Source organism: Cannabis sativa, chromosome 8 (assembly GCF_029168945.1).
Source record: "Cannabis sativa cultivar Pink pepper isolate KNU-18-1 chromosome 8, ASM2916894v1, whole genome shotgun sequence".
Taxonomy (NCBI): domain Eukaryota; kingdom Viridiplantae; phylum Streptophyta; class Magnoliopsida; order Rosales; family Cannabaceae; genus Cannabis; species Cannabis sativa.
Window position 1 is genome coordinate 6,988,242 of NC_083608.1, and position 25,552 is coordinate 7,013,793.

Genomic DNA, 25,552 nt, shown 5'->3' on the forward strand with positions numbered 1-25,552 from the left:
AACAACACATAATTACATCTCATTCTTTTCGCAGTGAATTCGAGCCACCACTTTCCTCTCTCTTTTCTTCACTTCTAAATTTCGAAATTCCTTGAGTGATAAGAGTTGTGCCCACACACATCAAGTGGTACCTCAATCATAGTATGTAAGACTGTGGAAAATCAGCACCAACAAGAAGAAGAGAAAGAGATCCAGATTCAGATCTTGATTATGCTCTCACGTAAAGGGATCAAGTGGCTAGAGATCTGAATGGAAGGAGTCATTATATTCCGCTGCACCCAATGTAAGGTTTTCTTAAACTCTTATGTGTTTAATTTCATTGTTTTAGAATTCATATTAGGATGTTAATAAAACATACTTGGTAGTAAATCTAGATCCTAGTAAAATATTTCCAACAAAATGTACCCTAGAAACTCTTTCTTCACAATTTTGCCCTTACTTAGTGAAAAATCACAAGCTAGACATAGTCTACTTTTAAAATTATAATTGATTAATCAAAATCAATTAACTGACTCTTACAAGTAGTATTATCTCAACTAGTATGGGGACCATGGGCCTATATATCCGAGCTTCTAATAAGCAGACCAAGAACTTACCAAGTAAATTCAATGACTTATTAATTCTTTGTTGCATCCACGTATAGAACTCAGAATTACACTCTCAACTATATAGAACGCTTTATATGTTCCACCATATAGATACGTGATAACTCTAAGATTTAGAGTTATTTAGATATCTTTAAACTTGAATTTTAAGTTAAATAATACAAGTAATTAGTGTCCATATTATGTAATTGTGTTTAGTTTGTTGTGTCTTTGCAATATATGGAAGTGTGTGTGTGTGTGTGTGTGTGTTAGTAAGTGTTAAATAGACTTATGTTGTTGTTCTTATGTGTATTAAGCGTAAAAATGCAAGAATAGGTATTTGGAAATGTTTGGGACAAGGAGGAAAATGAATGTAAAAATGCTTATCATTGACCGGCATTGCTATAGCAATCATCGCGTAAAGAATTGCCACCAAGAATATGTTTTTGCAGTAAAGTCCAAATATCATTAATGAAGAGAAAATGAGCCGAGGTGGCGAAAATGTGGCCAATGACTCATCTAATAGGTGGAAAATGAAGGGCAAGTGGACCATGACTTGGATTTCCAATTAGTGGTAAACTTTAGTACCCTAATTGGGGAGAAAAAGAGAAAGAAGGATAGAATAGAAAGGTGGCTGCACTTTGAAAGGCTGGTTCGAAAATTTCAGAGAAAAGAAAATCTAAGTACAGAAAAAAGAGAAGGGAGAGAGTACAAAGAAGAAGACTAAGAAGAAGGAGAAGAAGGCAACCTACAAAGAGAGGATTTGAGCTTCAAACTCATTTCTCTTGCTCTCCTCTTCATTTTGTATCATTTTCTACTCTCTAGTTTTCTCTTTAACTCCATGAACATTTCATTTTCTGGTTTGATGTTTTTAATTTCAGCTATGAACTAAAATATTTGAGATTTGGGTGGTTATGAACCCTTGTATGGACTAGTATTTTGATTTTGCAATGATTAAGTAATCTTGTCTTAGTTCAATGAGGTGTTATGAAATGTTAATTGAATGTTAATTTTTGGCCATCTTTAACATTTAGCAAGCTAGATCTTACTTGGAAAAGTAAGACCTAGTTGAACCCTCTAATTGATGCATGATTTTTACCTTTTCTTTTAGGTATTAATTAGTAGTGAAATAGGCATATTTTGTGTAACGCCCTAAATAATTAGACACGCTTCCCAATAAACTTATGAAACCCTAATCCCCTAATTGGGATTACTAGAAAAATAAGCGCAGAAATTGAACTTTATTAATAAACGGAATGAAAATAACTTGTAATAATTTAAACCTTATAATTTAAAAGTTACAAAAGTTGGGATCCCAAAAGTATTTACAAAACACTATTACAAGTTTTTTTCCTTTGGCCGACCTAAGCGGCAAAATAGAGTCTCAAAATACATCACTGGTAGACCCCAACCTGCTTGGTCTAGTGTGGCCCGAACATGTACATTCTTCGTCCAACTCCTGCACTCATGGCTATTCAACGACAGTCTTACCCTTTCCCCGCACAAGAGAGCACCCGTGAGCCAAGCCCAGCAAGACAGTATAAATCTTAACAAATATAATATGCTCATCATGCTATTTAAATAGTAATGCCATTCATATATGTCTGTATGTGACAGACCTGCATGTCACACTCACATGCCTATTTATGTCTACATGGCATAGGCCTATGTGTTGCGCTCACACATCTATTTATATCTACGTGGCATAGACCTACGTGTTGCTCTCACACGTCTAATTACAATAAGGCCTTAGAATAGTTCATCTCGGTTCTGGTTACCGAGTCCAACTTGATTATGCCTTGACGCATAACCCTTAATCTCAATATGTAACACATAATTATTGATGCCACTGCAATATTTGTCTATTTCCGTTTATGTACCCGCATGTTACGCTCACATGCCTATTTATGTCTATGTGACGTAGACCTACGTGTTGCACTCACACGTATATATACAATAAGGCCTCGCAGGTTTACCCTGCCTTCGGTTACCGAGCCTAACCTGGTTATGCCTTGCTCGCATAACCATATTCATGAATATATGTAATCCATGTATTACGTTCTTTCTATGATTTATCCCGGTGATATATACTGTGTCTAACCCGCTTATGTCTTATACACATAATTCTTAACATACATGCGTGTATTCAATATTTACTACAACATATATAATCTTACTTCGTAATAACCCTAACTTGCATACTATGTAATCACTCATATGATACATTTCTATATACTCGTATAACATTTACTAAGAGTGTCAACCCTAACTCATGCTTTCACTAGTATTCATAATATTCTAGGGTAATAACCCTAGACTGCATTAAAATTAAACCCAAGGTACTAGCTTACCGAGTCTAGTTTAATTATTACTTAAGCGCATAATTCATAATCTCAATATATACATATATCCGATATGGAAAAATATTTATAGAACATATATCACTAGAGTAATAACCCTAGGCTATTAAACCGCTCATATTAGGGTAATAACCCTAATCCTAGTTACAATTACTCACATATATCATATTCAACATAAGCGCCATTGCGCATACTCTACGTGCAAACTATTGTCTTACCTGTTTTCCCGCAATAACAGAGATTCCAAACCCCTGGGTGCTCCTGATCAGGTGCCGGTAATCCTAGTCACACAATCTGGGATTTCACAAATACGGTTAATCCCCAATTTCACTTTCACAAAATATAAACATGGCATTCAAAACACATATAATCAAATAGAGCTCGGAACGAGCTTTCCAACGACATAAAGAACGTCCTAAACGGAGTCCCGAGTAAAAAGTTATGGCCAAAACAAAATTAGGAAAAACAGAATTTCTCACTGCTAAACCCAAATAAGGACGGCCAAAAATCCCGTCGCGACGACCGGATTTAGAACACCCAAAAACTCCATTTTTAAGGTCTAAAAATGCCTACTTAACCATATATTCGAACCTCAACCAAACCATACTCAAAACTCAACCAAAACCATACAAAATCCAATTCTTTTAACTTAAACCAAACCAATCTAACATTAGTGTTCATTTGAGCATCACACCAAGCTCAAGAAAATCAATACTACAAACAAAATTAAGCATACATATACTCAAGCTTGAAGTTCAAAGCTTCAAGACAAAACCCAGAACTTCAAAGCCTTACACTAGAACTTGAACAACATAAACCAACCCTAAAAATCCATCCAAAGCTCCACAATATATAACACAACAAGATCATGAAATTTACACTTTAATCTATCAAAAACACTACAATTCTTCCAAACATGCACAAACAAGAACATTCCAATTAATTCATGCTTTTTTCCACAATCATTTTCAGCAAGGATTTTAATTAAATTCAGTAGAGAAACTACCTCAACTTGAACCAAAAGCAAGCTCCAAGCTTCACCACAAATTTTCCCAACAATCAAGCTAGTTTCCAAGCGAATTCTTATGATTTCAAGTGAAAAGGATTAGGTTAGGAAGAGAGGGAGAGGGTTCAGGTTTGAGAGAGATAAAGACCAGAATTTCCTTTTTCATTTTGTTAAAATCTCATTTTACAACTCATAACATATAAAGGCCAAATTACTAAAATGCCCTTAGGGCCAAATAACCTTCACATAAGCATACAAGGGCAAAAATGGCATCCATGCATAATAAATTTCAATTAAATTTCAGATTATCACCAATAAATAAAAATGCCAATTATTTCAATTCCAATTGCATTTCGGGCCCGAACCTAGTTCGGCCCGAAATATCCGGTTGTGACTATACCGCGCCAACCTGTCAGAACACACCTGAAAAGACAACACAAGCATACTGTATAATAATATAGTTCTATTATGCACGTAATTAAATTAATTTCATTATTTTACCCTTCTCGAGTAATAATTACTAAAATACCCCTAGCTCACCAACGGGGTCTTACCATGTTATAATTCATATTAATTCACATATATTGAACTATATAATAATATAATTCCTCAATTATTCATAATTATCTAATTAGGGTTTCGCTAATCTACTTCTCAATTCTAGGGTATTACATTTTGCTACTATGCATAACTAAGGATTTGATGCTTTATCGACTATTCGTGATCTAATCGATGTAGGAATGCATTGTTGAGATTATGAATGGTTTATTGAAAGTTTTGGAAAAAGCTTGGTGGTATTTTTTTGAAATCTGTTCTCTGCCAGGATTGCTGAGTCATTGCTGGGTTATTGTTGTATCAACTGGGACATACAAGTGGAAATTAATCACCCAAGTCTATTTTCAAAATCTGAAATTATCACCACTCTAATCACTTTTAGCTTCTTATTTTTAGTTTATTTAGTTTAAAAAATTGTTTCTCAAGTCGAGAATTAAGGTTATAAATTTTTCTTTTAAATTAATTTGTTACTTTGTTTTATTTTTATTTGAAATTCTTGGAATTGCTTTTAGTTGATTTCGCATTATTTAGTAAAAAGTCCATGTGGAGACGAACTTTGATTACTTATCATTGTATTACTTGTTTGTGATTGTGTACACTTGCGCAATTATAAAGCAATATAATTTTCACAACCAGTTTTTTGGCGCCGTGGCCGGGGACTTTAAGTTCTAAATTTTGTTTTATCAACTAATTGACATTCCAATAATTTTTGTGCCTTTAATCTTGCTGGTTTGTTCTTTAAAATCTCAAGTATCTATAGTGTATGAACTAACAAGAGGATTTTGAACTTGCTCCTATTGATCCCGAGATTGAACGCACATTCCGAAGAAGAAGAAGGGTTCAAAAGGCTAAGGGCCGAGACATCATGGCCGAGAATTCGATGATGATGGGATTGCTCAACAAATTGTTAATCCCATCATATTGCAGTATGATCGAGCAAGGGCTATAAGGGAGTATGCTGCCCCCATGTTTAATGAGCTCAATCCTGTGCATCGTGAGGCCCGAAATACAAGCACCGTAGTTCGAGCTCAAGCCGTTGATGTTTCAAATGCTCCAAACCGTGGGGCAATTCAGCGGGATGCCAACTGAAGATCCTCACCTCCATCTCCGTTCATTTTTGGAGGTGAGTGATTCTTTCAAGATCCAAGGAGTAAGTGAAGAGGTGCTAAGGTTGAAGCTATTCCCATTCTCACTGCGAGACCGAGCTAGATCATGACTCAACACTTAACCTCCTGATTCTGTTACCAATTGGAATGACCTTGCTGAGAAGTTTTTGAGAAAATACTTTCCTCCTACTAGAAATGCAAAATTCAGAAGTGAGATCATGTCTTTTCAACAACTTGAAGATGAGTCCACAAGTGATGCATGGGAGAGGTTTAAGGAACTTTTGCGAAAGTGTCCACATCATGGCATTCCGCATTGTATTCAGATGGAGACTTTTTATAATGGCTTGAATGCAACTTTTCGAATGGTGCTAGATGCATCAGCCAATGGTGTTATTTTGTCGAAGTCATACAACGAAGCATTTGAGATTTTGGAGACCATTGCAAGTAACAATTACCAATGGTCCAACACAAGAGCTCCAGGTAGTAGAAAAGTGGCGGGGGTTCTTGAAGTGGATGCAATAACGGCTTTGAAAGCTCAAATGGCTTCCATGACGAATGTTTTGAAGAATTTGAGCATGGGGAACTCTAAAAATATTCAACCAACCGTCGCCATTCAAAGTGATGATATCTCATGTGTGTTTTCAGGAGAAGTGGCATGCGTTTGAGAAGTGTCCATCTAATCCAGACTCCATTTGTTACATGGGAAATCAGAATTTTAATAGAAACAATGGGGCATTCTCAAATTCTTACAATCAAGCATGGAAGAATCATCCTAATTTGTCTTGGGGGGTCAAGGAGCAAGCTCAAGCACCGCACTAGCTCAAGGAAGACAAGCATATCCACTGGGTTTTTCACAACAACCGCGACATTCACAACATGCTCAAAATTCCCAACCAAGTTCTTTGGAGAGTCCAATGCGGGATTATATGGCCAAAAATGATGCGGTGATACAAAGTCAAGTTGCCTCTCTTCGAAACTTAGAGTTGCAACTTGGACATTTTGCCAATGAATTAAAAGCTAGGCCGCAAGGTTCTTTGCCTAGTGACACGGAAAATCCAAGGAGGGATGGGAAGGAACAATGCAAATCCATTCACTTGAGGAGTGGCAAGCATCTGAAAAATTCTGAGGAGGAAATAAAGGGTAGTGGGGAGCCCACTTCAATCCAAATCGACGAAAAATTGAGTAAAAAACTCGCCTGTCAGAATTTACCGATACTGCACCCGCTTGATATAGCAAAGTGGTCGCAACCCGACACAAGAATCCGCACTAGTATGTTCTAGTCCTAAACCACCCCTTCCATTTCCTCAAAGATTTTGAAAACAAAGAAGAAGATGGGCAATTCAAGAAGTTCTTAGATGTTTTGAAGCCTCCATATCAATATTCCCTTGGTGGAAGCATTGGAGCAAATGCCGAATTATGTCAAGTTCTTAAAAGACATTTTGACGAAGAAAAGGAGGTTGGGGGAGTTTGAAACTGTAGCCCTTACCGAAGGATGCAGCGCCATGTTGAAAAGTAAGATTCCACCGAAGTTGAAGGATCCTGGTAGTTTTACAATCCCTTGTTCTATTGGGGGACGGGATGTTGGAAGAGCCTTATGTGATTTTGGGTGCAAGCATTAATCTCATGCCCATGTGTATTTTCAAGAAGTTGGGAATTGCAGAAGCAAGGCCAACCACCGTTACTTTGCAATTAGCGGATCGTTCCATGGCTCATCCAGATGGAAAAATTGAAGATGTTTTGGTACAAGTAGATAAGTTCATCTTTCCGGTGGACTTCATTATTCTTGACTATGAGGAAGATAGGGAAGTTCCAATCATTTTAGGGAGGCCATTTCTTGCCATAGGAAGGACTTTGATAGATGTTGAAAAAGGAGAGCTCACCATGAGAGCTCAAGATGAGCAAGCCACATTCAAGGTTTTCCATCCCATACGTGCTCTAGATGCATTAGGAGAATGCTTAGCAATTGGAGATATGGATCCTAACATGGTTGAGGAGTCCAAATTCAAAGTTAGTAAGAAGGTGACAAAGAAGATTCCCCTTAAAGAAATTGTTAGGTTTTATGCCCTAAATAAAACTCCATTTCAATGTAATCTATTTTATTCAACATCAATAAAGAAACAGAAGTATTTTTCATTCATTTGTGTATGTTTTGGTTCACTTTATCAATTGCTTGTCTATTTGATTTATAAATTCATCTTAAACCCTTTTCACATACTTCGATCATGTTTATCGGCGTCATCACATTGAAAAGTAAAAATGACTATGTGAATAAAGTTTCCTAGATTTATCGCACATGTGGTTTTACCGATATGATAATTTACAACAAGAGTTTACTTGCATTTGGAGAAATGCTATGTTCTTTCCAAACATTGGTTAAAGTAAAGTTTGTGTTGGATGCATGGAGTATGCATTCTGAAAGGACCGATATTGAACTTCGACTTAGATTTAATTAAACTTACCGTAAAATCTATTCAAGTCAATATCGCCAAGTTGATCCTAGATCAAATGTTCTTAATCCTGTTATGATTAGGCTCAATCTTGAAAGGCTATTCGTGTTCTTTGATTTGTTAGTTAAGCCTACTTTTAGGTCGTGGTGATACGTACATTTTGGGAACACGTAGTGCAATTGAGCTGGGAGCGCGAACATAAACATGGAATCTATAGCTTCCATCTGGCGAATAGTAAGCAAAGGATGATCTCCTTCGAGCTTGACCAAACGAACATAAATGGTGGAGTACTCATTTCACATAAGCTGAAATATCATTTATACGGGGTCAAGTGTTTTAAGGATAAAATACATAGTAGGTGTTACGTAATCTAATCCCTTTACAAAGGTAGACCATTCATATGTAGGATCATTGATCAAATTAGGATTATAACAATAGATAACTAATGATGCGTCTATATGGTGGAACATATAGAGCATTCTATATACTGAGAGTGCAATTCTAAGTTCTATGCGTGGATTCAACGAAGAATTAATAAGTTAGTGAATTTTAAGCTGCTAAATTCTTGATCTACTTATTGAAGCTTCTGCTATATAGACCTATGGTCCCCGCACTAGTTGAGATAATATTGTTTGTAAGACTCATGTAATTGGTTTTGATTAATCAATTATAATTCACAAATTAGACTATGTCTATTTGTGAAATTTTCACTAAGTAAGGGCGAAATTGTAAGGAAAGAGTTAATAGGGGCATATTTGTTAATTATGATACTTTTTATAGTTCAATTAATAAATATGATTAATGACAATATTATTTAATAATTATTTATAGTTATTAAATAGTTAGAATTGGCATTTAAATGGTTGAATTAGAAAATTGGCATTTTTGAGAATATCAGATACAAAAGTGTTAAAATTGCAAAATTGCAAAAAGCAAGGCCCAAATCCATCAAGCCATAGCTGGCCACTTTTGTAGTCATTTTAAACTGATATTTTCATTATTTTAATGCCAAATAATTCAAACCTAACCCTAGTGGAATGCTATAAATAGGTAGTGAAGGCTTCAGGAAAATTACACTTCTGAATCAGAAAACCTGAGCCTTTCTCTCTCTACCTTGGCCGCCACTCTCTCTCTCTCTTCTTCCTTAGAATTTCGAAATTACCTTAGTGATTAGAGTAGTGCCCACACACAGCAAGCAATACCTCAATCATAGTAAGGAAGATCGTGAAGAAAGATCATCAGCAAAGGAGTTTCAAAGATCAAGGATTCGTAGAAAGAAATCCAGTGTTCGCATCTTGATAATACTCGCTACGTAAAGGATACAAGGGTTAGAGATCTGAACGGAATGAGTTATTTAATTCCGCTGCACCCAATGTAAGGTTTCTTAAACTTTATACGTGTTTATTTCATCGTTTTAGAAAGTTCATATTTAGGATGTTAATAAATATACTTGTGAGTAGATCTAAGATCCTGGTAAAATAAATTCCAACATTGGTTTGGTGTGTGGATAGATTTTAATATGTATATATATATATTGTGGGAATGTGCAATCCGAGTAGTTGGGTTGAGTGTGGGTGACTTTTGAAGTTGGTGATACGTGTTTATTTCATCGTTTTAGAAAGTTCATATTTAGGATGTTAATAAATATACTTGTGAGTAGATTTAAGATCCTGGTAAAATAAATTCCAACATTGGTTTGGTGTGTGGATAGATTTTAATATATATATATATATATTGTGGGAATGTGCAATCCGAGTAGTTGGGTTGAGTGTGGGTGACTTTTGAAGTTGGTGAAGTGTGCTGAAATAGTTGGAGTAGTTTTAAAATTATTGTTGTGATCTTGGATAGATTGGAGTGGTGGTAAAAAAAAAATTAGTGGTGTGGTGCTGGACAAATTTTAAAAAGAGAAAAGAAGAGGGGAATTTGTGGCTGTGTAGTCTTCAACCAAAGAAAAATGCCTAACATTCAAGAGGGTGACGCCACGATTTGATCCTAAGTTTCCGGACTTCCCTCAACACGTTCTAGACCCGTGGGGTGGACCATCGCCTTTCGAATACGCAGGAGCCCCACGAGGACTCCGAGTAGAGGGAGTTTTCTAATACCTAAGCTATTTTATATTTTTTTGTTATGTGTCGTTTTTTAGTTTGTATTGTGCTAATTGTGTGTTGTCTTTTGTGTTTGGAACTTTTATTTTATGTCGTTTATGTGATTGTTAGTTTGACATTGAGAGATTTATGAGTTTTTCTGTGGCCTAGTGTTCTGCTCGATGATGATACTTTCCGCTCATTCCATTATTGTTGCTGCCTAATTTATTTGTTGCCTTTTCATGCTGAATTATTGGATATTATGGATGTTTCTCTTTAGTCTCTCCTCACTAGTTTATACTTTTATTTTTCCACCATGCTTTGCATTTTTCATACGATTGCTTCACATATATACTTTTAGCATCTAGAATTGGTTAGTGCGTCTCCTTGAAGCGAAATCCTAGCTAGACTTGTCCCTTAGAAATGATTTAGGCCATCTTTGGACGTTTGAGCCTTTCTAACCTTCCCTGTAAAATCAATTTTTCCCTAGTCACCCAAGTTTGAGCCGTTTAGCCTCTTTTTGTTGTGCAACCCAATCATACATCTATCGCCAATCCTAATTTGCATTTCCACATACGTCCTAACTTAATTGCTCACTTGTCAAGAGCCAAGTTTCACATTAAGTTTGGGGTGAGTGCGGTGAGTGCAACTTGTGGTGAGCTAATTCAAGGTTATACTTTTAGCCACATTGGGGACAATGTTGGGTTGTAAGTTTGGGGTGGGGGAATTAGCTCACAAAGTACATTATTATCCACTTTCAATTAACCTTCTCTTGCTATCTATTATATAAATATAATATAGTAATAAATTTCTTTCTAATGAAAAAAAATCAGCAATGAAAAAAAAAGTGTGCTTGCAACTAAGTTTGGGGTGTTCCCCCCATTTTAGTTCAAAAAAAAAAGAAAAGAATAAACATAGCAAGAGAAGTCTATTTCAATGCCAAGTACTTGTGAGTACAATGAATTAGGGAAGTGAGTCAAGAAAAAAAAATCATAAGGAAGAGGCTCGGTTTTTGACAAGTGAAGTAGTTAGGTGTTGAGCTAGCTTAAATACATCCTTTACCATACCCTAACCCAAGCCTAACATTACAACCCTAGTAAAGTCCTATTGATCAAGGGATAAGTTTAGACTACATTAGTGGAGAGGAGTGCACTAATCCAACTTATGGAGCTGAAATGAATGAAAAAAAAAAAGAAGTTAAGGTAGTTGTAGGATAGTTCAAAGTTTTGGTGGGGCATACTTGTATAAATTGTTGAGTAGGTGACTTTGGGGAGGTATTAATGTTATCCAATGAGAAAACTTTAAAGGGGCAGCATATAAAGCTACGACAAACACATTTTCCTATTCCATTTAATTCCATTTTTTCTGAGAGCATCAATGTTCGCTAGGCCAACTTGAATTCCTATGAAATCTCTCATTTGTCTCAGGTGTCGAGTCTTTGTGTAAAATTTGTTATTGTGTTTTATTTTTGTAGGTGCTTGCAATTGCTCGAGGACGAGCAAGATTCTAAGTTTGGGGTGTTGATAACTCTAAGATTTAGAGTTATTTTGATATCTTTAAACTTGAATTTTAAGTTAAATAATAGAGTAATTAGTGTCCATATTATGTAATTGTGTTTAGTTTGTTGTGTCTTTGCAATATATGGAAGTGTGTGTGTTAGTAAGTGTTAAATAGACTTATGTTGTTGCTCTTATGTGTATTAAGTAGAAAAAATGCAAGAATAGGTATTTGGAAATGTTTGGGACAAGGAGGAAAATGAGCAGAAAAATGCTTATTGTTGACTGGCATTGCTATAGCAATCATAGCGTAGCAATTGCTGCCCCGCAAATATATTTTGGCAGTAAAGTCCAACCGGCATTAATGAAGAGAAAAATGAGCCGAGGTGGCGAAAAATGTGGCCAATGACTCAACTAATAGGTGGAAAATGAAGTGGCAAGTGGACCATGACTTTGATTTCCAATTAGTGGTAAACTTTAGTACCCTAATTGGGGAGCAAAAGAGAAAGAAGGATGTAATAGAAAGCGTGGCCGCACTTTGAAAGGTCGGTACGAAAATTTCAGAGAAAAGAAAATCTAAGTACAGAAAAAAGAGAAGGGAGAGAGTACAAAGAAGAAGACTAAGAAGAAGGAGAAGAAGGCAACCTACAAAGAGAGGATTTGAGCTTCAAACTCATTTCTCTTGCTCTCCTCTTCATTTTGTATCATTTTCTACTCTCTAGTTTTCTCTTTAACTCCATGAACATTTCATTTTCTGGTTTGATGCTTTTAATTTCAGCTATGAACTAAAATATTTGAGATTTGGGTGGTTTGAACCCTTGTATGGACTAGTATTTTGATTTTGCAATGATTAAGTAATCTTGTCTTAGTTCAATTAGGTGTGATGAAATGTTGATTGAATGTTAATTTTTGGCCATCTTTAACATTTAGCAAGCTAGATCTTACTTGGAAAAGTAAGACCTAGTTGAACCCCTCTAATTGATGCATGATTTTTACCTTTTCTTTTAGGTATTAATTAGTAGTGAAATAGGCATATTTTGCTACCATGCATAACTAAGGATTTGATGCTTTATTGGACTATTTGTGATCATCTGATGTAGGAATGCATTGTTGAGATTATGAATGATTTATTGCAAGTTTTGGAAAAAGCTTGCTGGTTTTTTTTTAAATTTGTTAACTCTGCCAGGATTGCTGAGTCATTGTTGGGTCATTGTTGTATCAACTGGGACATACAAGTGGAAATTAATCACCCAAGTCTATTTTCAAAATCTGAAATTATCACCACTCTAATCACTTTTAACTTCTTATTTTTAGTGTATTTAGTTTAAAAAATTGTTTCTCAAGTCTAGAATTAAGGTTATAAATTTTTCTCTTGAATTAATTTGTTACTTTGTTTTATTTTTATTTGAAATTCTTGGAATTGCTCTTAGTTGATTTTGCATTATTTAGTAAAAAGTCCATGTGGAGACGAACTTTGATTACTTATCATTGTATTACTTGTTTGTGATTGTGTACACTTGCGCAATTATAAAGCAATATAATTTTCACAACAATACGCTATTCATTATCCATTGTTATTGTTGACTTCGCTTTTAGCCAACGACAATGAGTCTTTTTGATAAGCGATAAATGATATGTCGTAACGAATATATAATAAAACAATAATAAGACACAAGAATTTTATAGAGGTTCAGCCTCGAGCAGTTCGGTAATAGCCTAATCCTCGTTATTTGTATTGACTCAAGAACAAGGAAGAAGATTCCTTTTCTTATAGCTTTTACAACAGTATCTCTAAATATATAATTCTTAAATAATAATATAGTCTTAGCTTAGCTACGTATCGACTTTCAATCTCTTGGTCGTTTGCGTAAATGGGGGGGGGGGGGGAACATACCTCACTATTTATGTGGCCGGGAAACTTGAGGAGAAAGAGTTTCCTCTCTCGTTACAATGCGCATAAACAGAAGATCGTGTGATCAATGTTGAATGCAAGGATCGTGGGATCGAGGCCGAGTACACCGATGTGCGGGATCGTGTGTATGCCGTATCCACGTAAGTTGATCCCCGAGTTATAGGCATCGAGCCGATGACTCATGATGCAAAAGCCGAATTCGCTAAGTGTTGTCAGTGCTCGCACGATCGATGAATATCTTACTCAGATGTGCCGCCGAGGCATCCCGCTTGGCCTATTGATGTCGCCCCAATTAGTTACATCGCGCGTCGCGTAGTAAACTGACTATATGTCGTATCCACAGTGGAGGAAAAATACACTCAAAAGGACAGTTAGTAATTTTACGAGAATAAAATATGAACCTTGAATATGATGAGAATATTGAGAAAATGATCTTTAAAAATTAAACAAGTAATTAAAATGAGAAGTGATCAGAAAATGATTATGGAAGACACAAGCTTCGTACATGCAATTATATTTTCCTGATAAAATTGATTCTTTAACCTTAACTATAATTCTACACCATTAATTATAGTTGGAAAATGTGTATAATTAAGCTCACTAGAAAAATATGTTCACTAATTAAATTAATACTACTTCTAATAATACTATCATATTATATAATTTACATCGACAAAATACCACCTAGAATGCGTGTAAAAATCATATAATATAATAAACACTCTAATAATTAATAGCCTAACTTACATAAAAAAACATGATCGAACTTATATAAAAGGTACTATTAAATTTAAAGTGCAATTAAGAAGTTAAGAGAAATTTAATATAACAAATGTAAAAATGAAGAACAAAGAGAAACAATATATTAAGAATAAAAAATTGCATGAACTTACACTCCGAGTCTTGCCAAAGAAATTAGCCTAGAAAAGGCATTGTCTTTACACTAAAATTAATAAAGCAAAATAAAGAAGATGGAAAGAAAAGACACAATTTTGGTATAATAACTCTAAAGAAAATCCGATTATTTTGCTCCCCTTAATGCATCCTATTTATGTAGCCAAAATGCTCCCTAAAACTCGGTATTTTCACACTTTTTAGTGGTGTTAGTGGCACCGAATGTTGAACTAAATGGAAGAACATGAGCCACTTAAAGGAACTTCTTTATAAATGCCGAGAACGTGCATCGTGGTTTGAGTAGTCGGGAGACACCCGGACGTATGGCATGTATTGGAGCTACGTGGGCCGGGATCACGCACACTAAATGTCGAGGATGGAATCGTCGTCCCATTAGAATTGGGAAATTTACATGGTGTACTAACTTTTGCCATTTTTTTACAAAAATACCGCTGTGCGTATTTTTTACTTTTTTACCGTGTTTTTTTATAAGTTTCATACTCGCAAGATACCGTGTTAAGTTTTCACCGGTGTTCTACCGGTGTTTTACCGGTGTTTTATCAGTTGTTTTCGAGTCAATGTTTCCGCTTTGTGTTTTACTAGTTGTTTTATTAAACATGTATTTTTGTAAAGATTTCTGTGTGACAGTATTTTTGTAAAAATTAACTTAAATTCCGCATTTTTGTAAGTTTCCCTTAGAATTAGTGGATAATCATTTGGATTCAATATTTGGGCCTTTCATCTTGAAACTTTAAAGCATATGGGCCTCGATGAAATCAAGTCCACGTATGGAGAAATAATCCACTTAATTGAATGTATCATATGTAGCTTAGGTTTATCACATGTAGTATGGAACTTAGGCCATGTTGGTGATGTTGATGATATTGCATTGTCTTTATGGGCCTTTCGAAATTGGGATTTTGTATTTTCTTTTTATCACTTTTCTTGAAAAATAACATAAAATTAAAGTAAATTAAATATTTTCAATAAAAATAAATTTACCATTAAAATTATGAAATATTTAATTTATATTAATTTTATATGCATAATTGAAGGCTTAAAAATGTACAAATTTGAGCCGCATGGCTAGTTTAAATTTTGGGTGTTGTAAGACTAGTATGGCTAGTTTTTGGTTTTGTAAGGCCAATATGGCTAATTTAAATTTTGTAAGGCTAGTATAACTAGTTTTAGTTTTATAAGGCTAACATATGGCTAGTTTTTAGTATTTGTAAAGTTATTATATGACTAGGTTTGATTTTGTAAGGTTAGTTTAATCTAATGATAACACATCAAATGTATGTGTAGAATTTCACCGTCGCAATAGATAATTTCTAGTATTTACATTAGAGAATTCTGTGACTATTTACATAAAGTTTCATATTTTATTTTATTTTTTTGTAATGGAAATTTCATTTTTTTTTATTAAATATTTATTATGTATTAATTTTTTCTCTTTATTTTGTAGGTGTTCTACTCAAGTGGATCTAAGTGACAACTCTCGCCAGGTTTTCTTTTCGATATTATGGTTTTATTGTCTAGCCTTCTCCTGGGGTATCTCTCGCATACCCTTAGGATAGACAATGAATCGTTATGTATGGAAGAAAATCCTCCTCCGCTTGCGTAACTTTGTTACTTTTGTTATTTTAACCCGTATCGTTTCCTTTTCAAAAAAAAAATGTACAAATTTGAGCCTCGATCATCTATCTTCCCGACCGCATGCTCCAAGGGGACTCCACGTATCACCATTCTTGTGGCGCCTATGACTTTTCCTATGAAACTTATTATTATATTACAAATATGAGATTTCCATAAAAATATGCCATAAAAAGCCCATATAAATGTAAAAAAAAAATAAAAAAAAGGGAGATTTACAAAAATACTGGAATTTGGGTTAACTTTTATAAAAATACTGTCACACAGAAAAGTTTTCAAAAATACTGTGTTTTTATAAAACACCAATAAAACACAAAACAGAACAACTCAAAACAACAAGAGAACAACTAAAAAATACCAAAGGTTGAAAACTTAACACAAGATATTGCAAGAAAGATGAAACTTATAAAAAAACACAAAAAAGTAAAAATACCGCCCGACGCATTTTTGTAAAAAAAATGGCAAAAGTTAGTATACCGTGTAAATTTGCCTTAATATCTATAATCCCATAATATTATTTAGAGGAAGTATCTCATAGATTATTATTATTTTTTTTTTTAAATTTATGGTTTGGGTTTCTGAAGTGGTTTCTTTGGTAATTTTTATGTGGGTTGCTATATAATTTTTGGTTACGACTCTATTAGTTGTATAAAAATTTTTATGTAATTCCGTAAAAACGTAAAAAAGATATTTTAAAGTATAAAAATAAAAAAAACCATTATTATTTATTTATGTCATAAAAAATACACTCTTACAATTTTTTTAAATTTCTACTTATTTTATTGGAGATGCTCCGTACTAAACCCAATAAACCAATTCTTTTGATCAAAAGGAGAAAAATCCCTACAGCCTACAATTTCTTTTTATACTAAACAACAATGCCATCTTTTCCGAATCCAGGTTCACTCACCATTTGCGAAATCAATCGAGACCTCAGTATGTCCTTTGCTCCTCTTCCTTCTTTGTCTTTGTCTGTGTTTTTTTTTTTTAGTTGTTGTTTGCTAAAAAATTTCATGTGGTTTACCCTCCATCACAGTCACTGCTGAGAATCTTTCTGACGATCGAGCCAAGGAAACTTACGGAAAACTTCTGGTTAGACCTCCTGATTCTCCTGTGTTTGGTTTTGTCAAAAATATTTGAGGCTTTTAGATTAATGATGTTGTTGTTGTTGTTGTATGCAGGGGACGGTGTTCAGTCCGGTGGTGTTTCAGTTGGACCAGCCGGTACGACCGCCGAGTCCGGAGCTTGATGCAGAGCCACTTGGCACAGTGGAAAGAAAGGGTATTGTAGCAACATTGCAGGAGATAGTGAATGACTCCCTCAAACGCCTTTTTCATCCTAATGACGTCAGCTCACTTCTCTCTTGTGTTTTATTCATTTGTTTTATAGTTTTGATTGAAGATGTTTGAGAACTTATTAGTGGGTCTAGGCTTACCTTTGTTTCTTATAATGACAGTGTTAAAAACATTGAGATAGTCAAGAAAATCAAGAATCAAGAAAATCAAGAATCACCAAGCCTTGCCAATAAAAAGTAGTTGAAGGTTCACTAATTTTGTGTTTTCATCTCATATGACAAATTTCACAGGTGAGCTTATTACCAAAAGTTGATCTTCAGGGAGTAAGTTGGCACCAACATAAGCATATTATTGCCTTTATATCTGGGTCAAATCAAGTTATAGTTCGTGATTATGAAGATTCAGGTAAGTTTTTAAACCAGAAAATGGCTTTTCCATTATTTTGTTGGCACATTTATGTTTTCTTCTATGTTGAGTTTTCATTTGTAATTAGACCTTTAATTTAAAAGCTATATATTGAATTTATTTGTATGCTGTTTTTCATTTGTATTGTTACAGAAGGGAAGGAACCATGCATTTTGAGCAATGATTCTCAACGGGATGTTAAATTACTTGAGTGGAGGCCTAACGGCGGGAGAGCACTAGCTGTAGCTTGCAAGCAAGTATCATACATTTTATTTTTGCCATTCGTCTCTTAAATTTATTTGTTCATGTTGAAGGGTACTTTCTAATGTAAAACACTGCGGACAACTGATTTTTTTTATTTATTTTTTCCATCCAATTAAACTGTATTTCAGGGGTGGGATTTGTATATGGGTTGCCTCTTATCCTGGAAATGCAGCATCTGTAAGGTCTGGCGCTGCTTCATTCTTGGGAACCTTATCCAGAGGTTCTGGAATAAGATATATACTGGCAGATTTTCTTAAAAGTCAGAATGATGAGCAAATAAGTGCGCTGTCATGGAGTCCAGATGGAAGATATCCAGACCAACTTTATAAGGCTTCATGTTTTTTAATATTATACATGATACAATTAAAGCTTAGTAGCGATTGATCTTCTCTTCGTTAATCTTTTTCGGCAAAGTTCATCTTTTATTACAGTGAAGCTAACCCTTCCTTAAGGAACTTAACATGCAAAGAGAAACAATCCCATTTTTTCTCGTTTGTTTTCTTTCTTTTGAGACAATTGATTACTCATCATATATATGTAAATAGTTTTTCAAGGATTAGCTCTTCAATGGGTATAGTATTGCATTATCTCTAATTTTTCCTTAATTTATAGCAACATATCTCGCATCTGGGTCATTTGAGAGCTCATCATTTACCATATGGGATGTTGCTCAAGGTATTACAACTGAACTCTCTCTCTCTCTCTCTCTCTCTCTCTCTCTCTCTCTCGAAAAGCTTTCTTTTACCAACCCTTTTCTGGCTTATATATGTATATATATGTATAGATATATGTATGTGTTTGTTTATTTAAATAAGGTGGTTCAGCCAAATTCTCTATGGTTTAATTTTTGAAAGTCATTTGGATTCTCTCCCACCCCACCTCTTTTTATATATAAAGTTTGGTATCTTATCCACATTATACTATTTATATTTTGTTCATAGTACTTATATATCATTAACTATCTGGACTCTTATGGTGTGTGTGTGTTTGCCTTAGTGCAAATCTATTATTTTCTTTACTAATGGGTGAAATGATTATTTCCTCAAGTTCATATGGTGACTTGTTTGTTTTATTGCATCATTTAGGTGCAGGGACTCCCATTCGACGAGGATTAGGTGGTATATCTATGCTTAAGTGGTCACCAACTGGAGATTATTTTTTTTCTGCTAAATTGTATGTTACTCGAAGTTAACTGCATTCTCCACCTGTATTACTCTTAGTTAACTGCTAATCAGGGTTTTTTTCTTCTTCTTTGTTGTTGTTGTTGCTAATCAGTATGGTTCTAATCAGTTTGTTAGCTCATTATAATCTTGATTTTTTTTGCAGTGATGGTACATTTTATCTTTGGGAGACAAACACATGGACATCTGAGTCATGGTCTTCAACTAGCGGTTTTGTCATGGTAAAGGAAGCTGATTTTAAAATTGTGGCTGAAAGATTTTAATTTTAAAGTCTTTGTTTTTCAACTCACATGCAATTAGCTTTTTTTTTTTTGCCCTCCTCCCTAAGAGAGTTTCTTAATATAGCATAATTTTCTTTCCATTTTGGTTTATTATTGTGTTTCTGATAAGATTGATAAGCCCTCCAATAAGGCTGACTAAGGAGGAAGTTGACAAATCAACAAGTTAGTTAGGTGTCACCGTGTCAGTGATTAGTTAGTTACGACTCTGTTGAGATGGTTTGGGGATTGTATATAGAGAAATGAGAATCCGTGGAAGAGTAGAGAAGAATTTGGTTGTTCTTTGTAGAGGAGAGCCTCTTGAATTAACTCAGCCTTGTATACTTATTAAGTGCTGAAGGAGAAGGACCTGCAACGACAGGGACTACTAACCCTCTTCTTGTTTTGTTCCTAGCCATATGTTATGAGTCTTTGGTGCCTTACCAATCCCTGTATTTAATAATACACAAGTATTTTCCAGTAGTTTGTGTGTGATTTGTATTGACAGGATACTAGAATCCTGTCAGTTTCATTTTTTCTCTTATATCAAAAACAATATTTGTATATATATATATTGCTAGACTACCAATGCAATTTGTATATAAGAGGAGGTACTAGTTGTATCATTTCAGTAATAGCTTAGCTGTCCTTTTCTAATATTTCTTTTTATTAATTGATCTTGGTGGCTGTAGCTTATTTTAAAAGGGCGGAAGTGGCGTGTCTTTTGTCTTAGGCTGCTGTCTATAATTAGAGGGAAAGGGCACTTTGCAAGGGCCTTTTGTTTACTTTGTTTGTTTGAGTTTTATTAGGTTTCTTATTTAATTTTATTGTGTTTTATTGGGCCGTTTTTTTAAGTTAAAATTTATTGGGCTTTTTTTAAGTTGCTGAATGAAAATGAGCTAAAAAAACCCTAAAATCTGGTTTTTCATTTGAATTGTGCGCCTCACTGTTTTTACAGCCTCACATGGCTGAGGCGTATGCCTCTCTCCTCCATGCTGAAGTTTTTTCACCTCAAAGTGAGGGGCACAATAAAAAACGTAATTTTAAACATTGATAAGAAAAAGAGCTCATGGCAATTGCCTATGCAGTAGCCAAGTGGCATCCTTATTTGTTGGGTTGCAAGTTCATAGTGCGCTAGGACCATCAAAGTGTCAAGTTTTTGTTGGGACAACAAGTCGTTGATTCAGATATTAGAGTTTCTAAACTAACCAGTCACTCTCAATGAAGTGGTTGATGCTTTGTCCCAAGAAATCTCCCCTCATTAACCTGATTTTGTAGGACTTTCATTGTTCACATATGGGGGGCCATGCCAATGAGCTTAAAACTTACAAAAAGGTGCAATCTTATTGTTTTGGGAAGGAATGAAGGTTGATCTGCAACACTGTCTTACTCATTGCACGTTGTGTCAACAAATTAAGTCTCTAATGACTACCCTAGCTGGTCTCTTACACCCAATCCCGCTGCCAGCTAAGTTTTGGGCGAAATCATTATGGACTTTTTCAAGTGGTCTTCCCAAATCAGCAGGTTGGGACACTTACTACAGCGTTGACCGTTTAACCAAGTATGACCATTTTAATAAAGCTTTTACTTCCCTTTACAAATACAATGCTGGCCGAGCATTACATGATCGATGTTGTCCGCGTACAAAATTTTCCTCAACAACTTTTGGAAACATTTGTTCAAACTCCAAGGGACCACTCTCAAACGGATGGACAAATCAAGATACTCAATAGATGCTTAAAGACTTAACTTCGGTGCTTCACATATGAGAATTCCAAGAAGCGATCTAAGTGGTTGGCGTGGGCAGAATTCTTGTACAATACTTCTTATCGTTCTTCCCTCAAAAGTACTCCATTCAAGGCTCTCTATGGTTGCGACACACCACCCCTTCTACCTTGCAAAAGCAGGACAACAATCGTCTCTGCGGTGGACTCGTTGCTGGAATCTCAAGATGCAATACGTGATGAAATCCATCCACATGCACTTGTTACAAGCCCAAACACAGATGCAAAAGTATGTCAATGCCGTGTGTCACGGGCTCTATTTGGACACTCCCAAAAGGTGGGACGTGCGCACTTGCCGACACACCGAGCTAGCTAGTTAGCCTAAATGCGCCTGCAGGCAAACAAGTTCAAAGGTTAGGCACGATATATGTCTCGCACAAGTTGAGTGCAAACAAGAAGCATGAGCAAGCAAACACAAAGCGTCCTCAAGGACCAATCTCACACAACCCACAAGCAAACATATAGACAAATGGCATGCAATGGCCCAACAAAGGCAACAAATAGGCATCACGAAGACCATATACACATGCCGTAAGTATGGATAAACATCATTTTATTAATATATAGCCTTCGATAGGGCAAGGGAGTACACAGCTGGGCCCCTATCATGCTGGTAACAAGGTGCTTCATAAGTCACCTGGTCACCCCGAGCTTATTGGGGTTTTAAGGGATTTCCAGGAACATAGATGATTTTAGCTCTCCATACATATGTGGGTGGAAATACAAAGAAAGAAAGTTAAACAACAAAAGACTTCCAATCCCAATGAGGTGCTTGGTGCAAGACTTGACTAATGATCAAGCACGAAGACATGCTCATGTTACAAAATACCCCAACGAGGTGGCTGGTGCAAGACTTGACTAATGATCAAGAACCAAGGCATGCTCATGTTACAAAATGGCCCTGTGGTGTGCCATGGGGCGCACGCCCACATTCTCCCCCACTTAATTTTTTCGGCGTCCTCGATGAACTTGCCGCATGATCTTCGCCTTCTCGCATAAACCGCCGCAAGTCCTCCGTCTTCTCCAAACTCGATCTCGTCATCGCAAGGCCCTTCCATTTGACCGTGGACTCTTTTCTCTTCTTTTTCTTCACACGAACAGCTCTTTCCGCAAGGATTTCTTCGGTTCTCCGTCGCTCGCCGCGTCGTTGAATGCTGATGTCGTCCCTGGTAGACTGGTTGCGCGCTGGATCTTCTGGATTTTCATGATACAGCTTGAGGTTGCTGACGTGCAGGATCGGGTGTATCTTCATCCATGAAGGTAGTTTGACTTTGTAGGATGTTAGGCCAATTTTGCATGATCGGAACAGGGCCCTCGTATTTGCGTACGAGTCCGATGTCCTTGTCCCCCGAGAATCTCTATCGTTCGGCCTCGCTTGATCAACACTAAGTCACCCGCCTTGAACTCCGGCGGCCGCATTTCGATCCGCCCACTTCTTCATTCTTCGTGAAGCTTTCTCAGTATGCTCGGGCAATCTTTGTGTTCTTCCATTTTTTCGTAAAATTGAAGGCTCGCGGATTCCGTCCGTGGTATTCATCCACTGTGTGGGGTAACAGTGGTTGCTGTCCATTCACAACTTCAAAAGGGCTCTTGTTTCGATTAAGAACTCTTCTCGAGAGCTGAAACAAAATTCGAGTTACGTCTAAGAGTCGCGGCCAATTCTTCCGGTTGGCATTGACAAAGTGTCGCTAATACTCCTCCAACATCCCATTGAATCTTTCTGTCTGCCCATCTGTCTGTGGATGGTAGCTTGAGGAGATGTTTATCTGTGACCCAAGAAGCTTAAATAATTCGGACAAGCAAGTCCCTGTGAATCTTCGATCTCGGTCACTTACTATATTTTGGGGTACTCCCTAGTACTTTACTATATGCTCAAGAAAAGCCGAGCCGTCTCGCATACTTAGAAAATCCGTCCACGATTACTCAAGATCGCATTCAAGTCTCCCGCCCTTCTAAGCAAACTTCGAAATGAAATCAAGCGAGACACTCTCCCATGGGTCTCGCTTCTGGGATCGACAATGGTTCTAACAATCCCGCGCTTCAGGTGTCTCTCTACTTTGGTCCCGTTGGCAGACGAGACAAGTCCTTGTGTAGTCCACCACATCCTCCCGCATCTCGTGGCCAATAGTAGCCCATGCTTTAAAAGGGCATGTGTCCTATGCCACTCTCGATGACCCGCCCACAATGTGTCATGACACTCACCTGCGCCAGCCGTCCTCGCATCGCCTGCCTTCAGAACAAACAAACGCCCACCTTTGGCCCACAAGAGGTCATCCTCTACCCAAATTTGAGTTGTCTTTCCTTTTCTTGCGAGAGTCATGATATTCTTTGCAACTGGGTCCTTCTCCGTGTGTCTCCTCCCCGACGCGCCTCCTCGATTGGGTGTACCCCACTTGGCTAGCCGTACACCCTTTTTGAAGGCTATCAACTCGCTTACGACTCATGTAGCATCACCGCCCGATTAGGAAATCCAAGCGTGAGGAAATGGCTAACAACCGCATTGTCCGTCTTCACCACAAACTTCGACCCCAACAAGTAATGCCTCCACGTCCGTAAAACAATGAATAACTGCCGTCAGAGCTCTTTTTCTTGCCAGCAAGGTACCGCCTTCGCAGTTCTGAAAGCTTCGCGCTCTCAAATCCACCGGGGTAGCCCTCCCGCATGAGTGCACTCCCTCCTAAGGCATAATCCGACGCATTAGTCCGTACTTCAAAGGGCTATTTGTATACATCGTGTGTGGCTAATACGTGATCTTCGATCATGGCTTCTTTTAGACTTCTGAAAGCTTCTTCGCACTTCTGCGCACCACGTCCATGTAACACCCTTCTTCAACAACTTTGTTATGGGTGCCGCTCTTCTTCGAATAGCCCTCCACAAATCTTCTATAGTAATTGGCTAGACCGAGAAACGAGCGTAATCGTTTCCACACATTGGCCGGGGTCGTCCACTCGGGATCGCCCGCACCTTTTCCATATCTATACGTGATCTTCCCGTGCTCTACAACATGACCCATCTGGCTGAACTCGATACTCTTCTCCCCGAGCGAAAGAGCACTTCTCCCGCTTTTACATACAACCTCGCTCTTTCCTCAACTTCCGAAACACCGCGTTGCTAAGTTGTTCCCGATGCTCTTCTAAAGTGCGGGCGCCGGGTAGACCACGATATCATCCGTGTACACCACCACGAACTTGTCTAAGGCATCATGGAAGTACTTCGTTCATTGAAGTGTACAGAATGTGGCCGGTGCATTTGGCAACCCAAACTATGATGACGCCGAAACTCGAATGCTCCCATACCGAGTAACACAAGTAGTCTTGGGTTCATCCTCTTCTCGCGATCCGAACCCGATGAGTACCCCGATCTCAAGTCCAATTTTGTGAAGTATTTTTGCTCCACTTCGTCCGGGGTCAAACAGTACGGCACGATCAAGGAAATGGGGTATCCGTTGCGCATGCTCACCTTGTCGAGGGCGCAAGTAGTCTAATATGCATCAGCCTCAAGGTCCCGTCCTTCTTCTTTTGGAACAACACGGGGGCACCAAAAGGTGCCTTTAATGGTTTGATGAATTCTACCTCCAACATCTTCGTTAGCTGCCTCTTCAACTCCTTAAGTTCTGGGGGAGACAATCGGTAAGGTGCTTTAGTTTGGGCCTTTGCACCCGACACCAGTTCTATTTGGTGATCAACTCCCCTCCTGGGAGACAGTCTCTTTGGGAGATCTTCCGACATCACATCTTCGAATTCATCTAACACTTTCTCAATTACAGGTGGAGTGGACTCATCCACTTTTTCATCGTACACGGCTACGGAGCAATGACAAAATGCTCTGCCTCTTCTTCTTCGGTGCCCCTCTTCGCCTGTGGCCGATAAGAGCTTGACTTCTCCGGGGGCCGTCTCACTTTAGCGGGAACCATAGAATGATTCTTACCCATGATCGCAGACTTCCTCTGTTGCCGGAATTGGAATGGCCCCCTTCTCCTCCTAGAAACTCCATTTCAATACCACATCAAAGTCATCCATGCGAACAAACCTACAAGGTCAAGTTGCCTCTTCCCATCCGTTGATCTTGACATTCACTCCCTTCTGGCCACTCCAATCGTGGCCATAGCCTTCGAATCGACCGGCTTTCATGCGCTTGCATCTTTCTCCAGCTTTAGGCCCACCCTCTGAAGCTTCAATTTCTGAAATGAAGCTCGTGTGTCATGCGCCGGTGTCAATCAACACGCCTCTTGGCATGCTTACACATTTAAATTGGCCTCCACAAACATCA

At 37.2% G+C, this 25,552-nt stretch overlaps 2 protein-coding genes and 1 non-coding gene across 3 annotated transcripts; 1 reads left to right on the plus strand and 2 right to left on the minus strand.

Moving 5' to 3' along the window:
* Window positions 1–5,811: 5,811 nt before the first annotated feature.
* Window positions 5,812–5,918, minus strand: LOC115708543 (small nucleolar RNA R71). Its single transcript, XR_004010034.2, has one exon. It is a non-coding gene; the product is annotated as a small nucleolar RNA R71 (small nucleolar RNA).
* A 10,980-nt stretch (window positions 5,919–16,898) lies between these two features.
* LOC133030123 (aladin-like) lies at window positions 16,899–20,134 on the plus strand. The gene is made up of 9 exons (XM_061102342.1): window positions 16,899–17,033; window positions 17,134–17,189; window positions 17,279–17,443; window positions 17,683–17,797; window positions 17,951–18,050; window positions 18,190–18,369; window positions 18,678–18,736; window positions 19,147–19,234; window positions 19,388–20,134. Exons 1-9 carry the CDS (start codon window positions 16,976–16,978, stop codon window positions 19,503–19,505), a joined length of 939 nt encoding a protein of 312 aa, XP_060958325.1. The 5' UTR covers window positions 16,899–16,975; the 3' UTR covers window positions 19,506–20,134.
* A 3,637-nt stretch (window positions 20,135–23,771) lies between these two features.
* Window positions 23,772–24,296, minus strand: LOC133030373 (uncharacterized). Its single transcript, XM_061103105.1, has 2 exons — window positions 24,060–24,296; window positions 23,772–23,960 (listed from the first exon to the last, which is right to left on the minus strand). Exons 1-2 carry the CDS (start codon window positions 24,294–24,296, stop codon window positions 23,772–23,774), a joined length of 426 nt encoding a protein of 141 aa, XP_060959088.1.
* Between the last annotated feature and the right edge of the window lie 1,256 nt (window positions 24,297–25,552).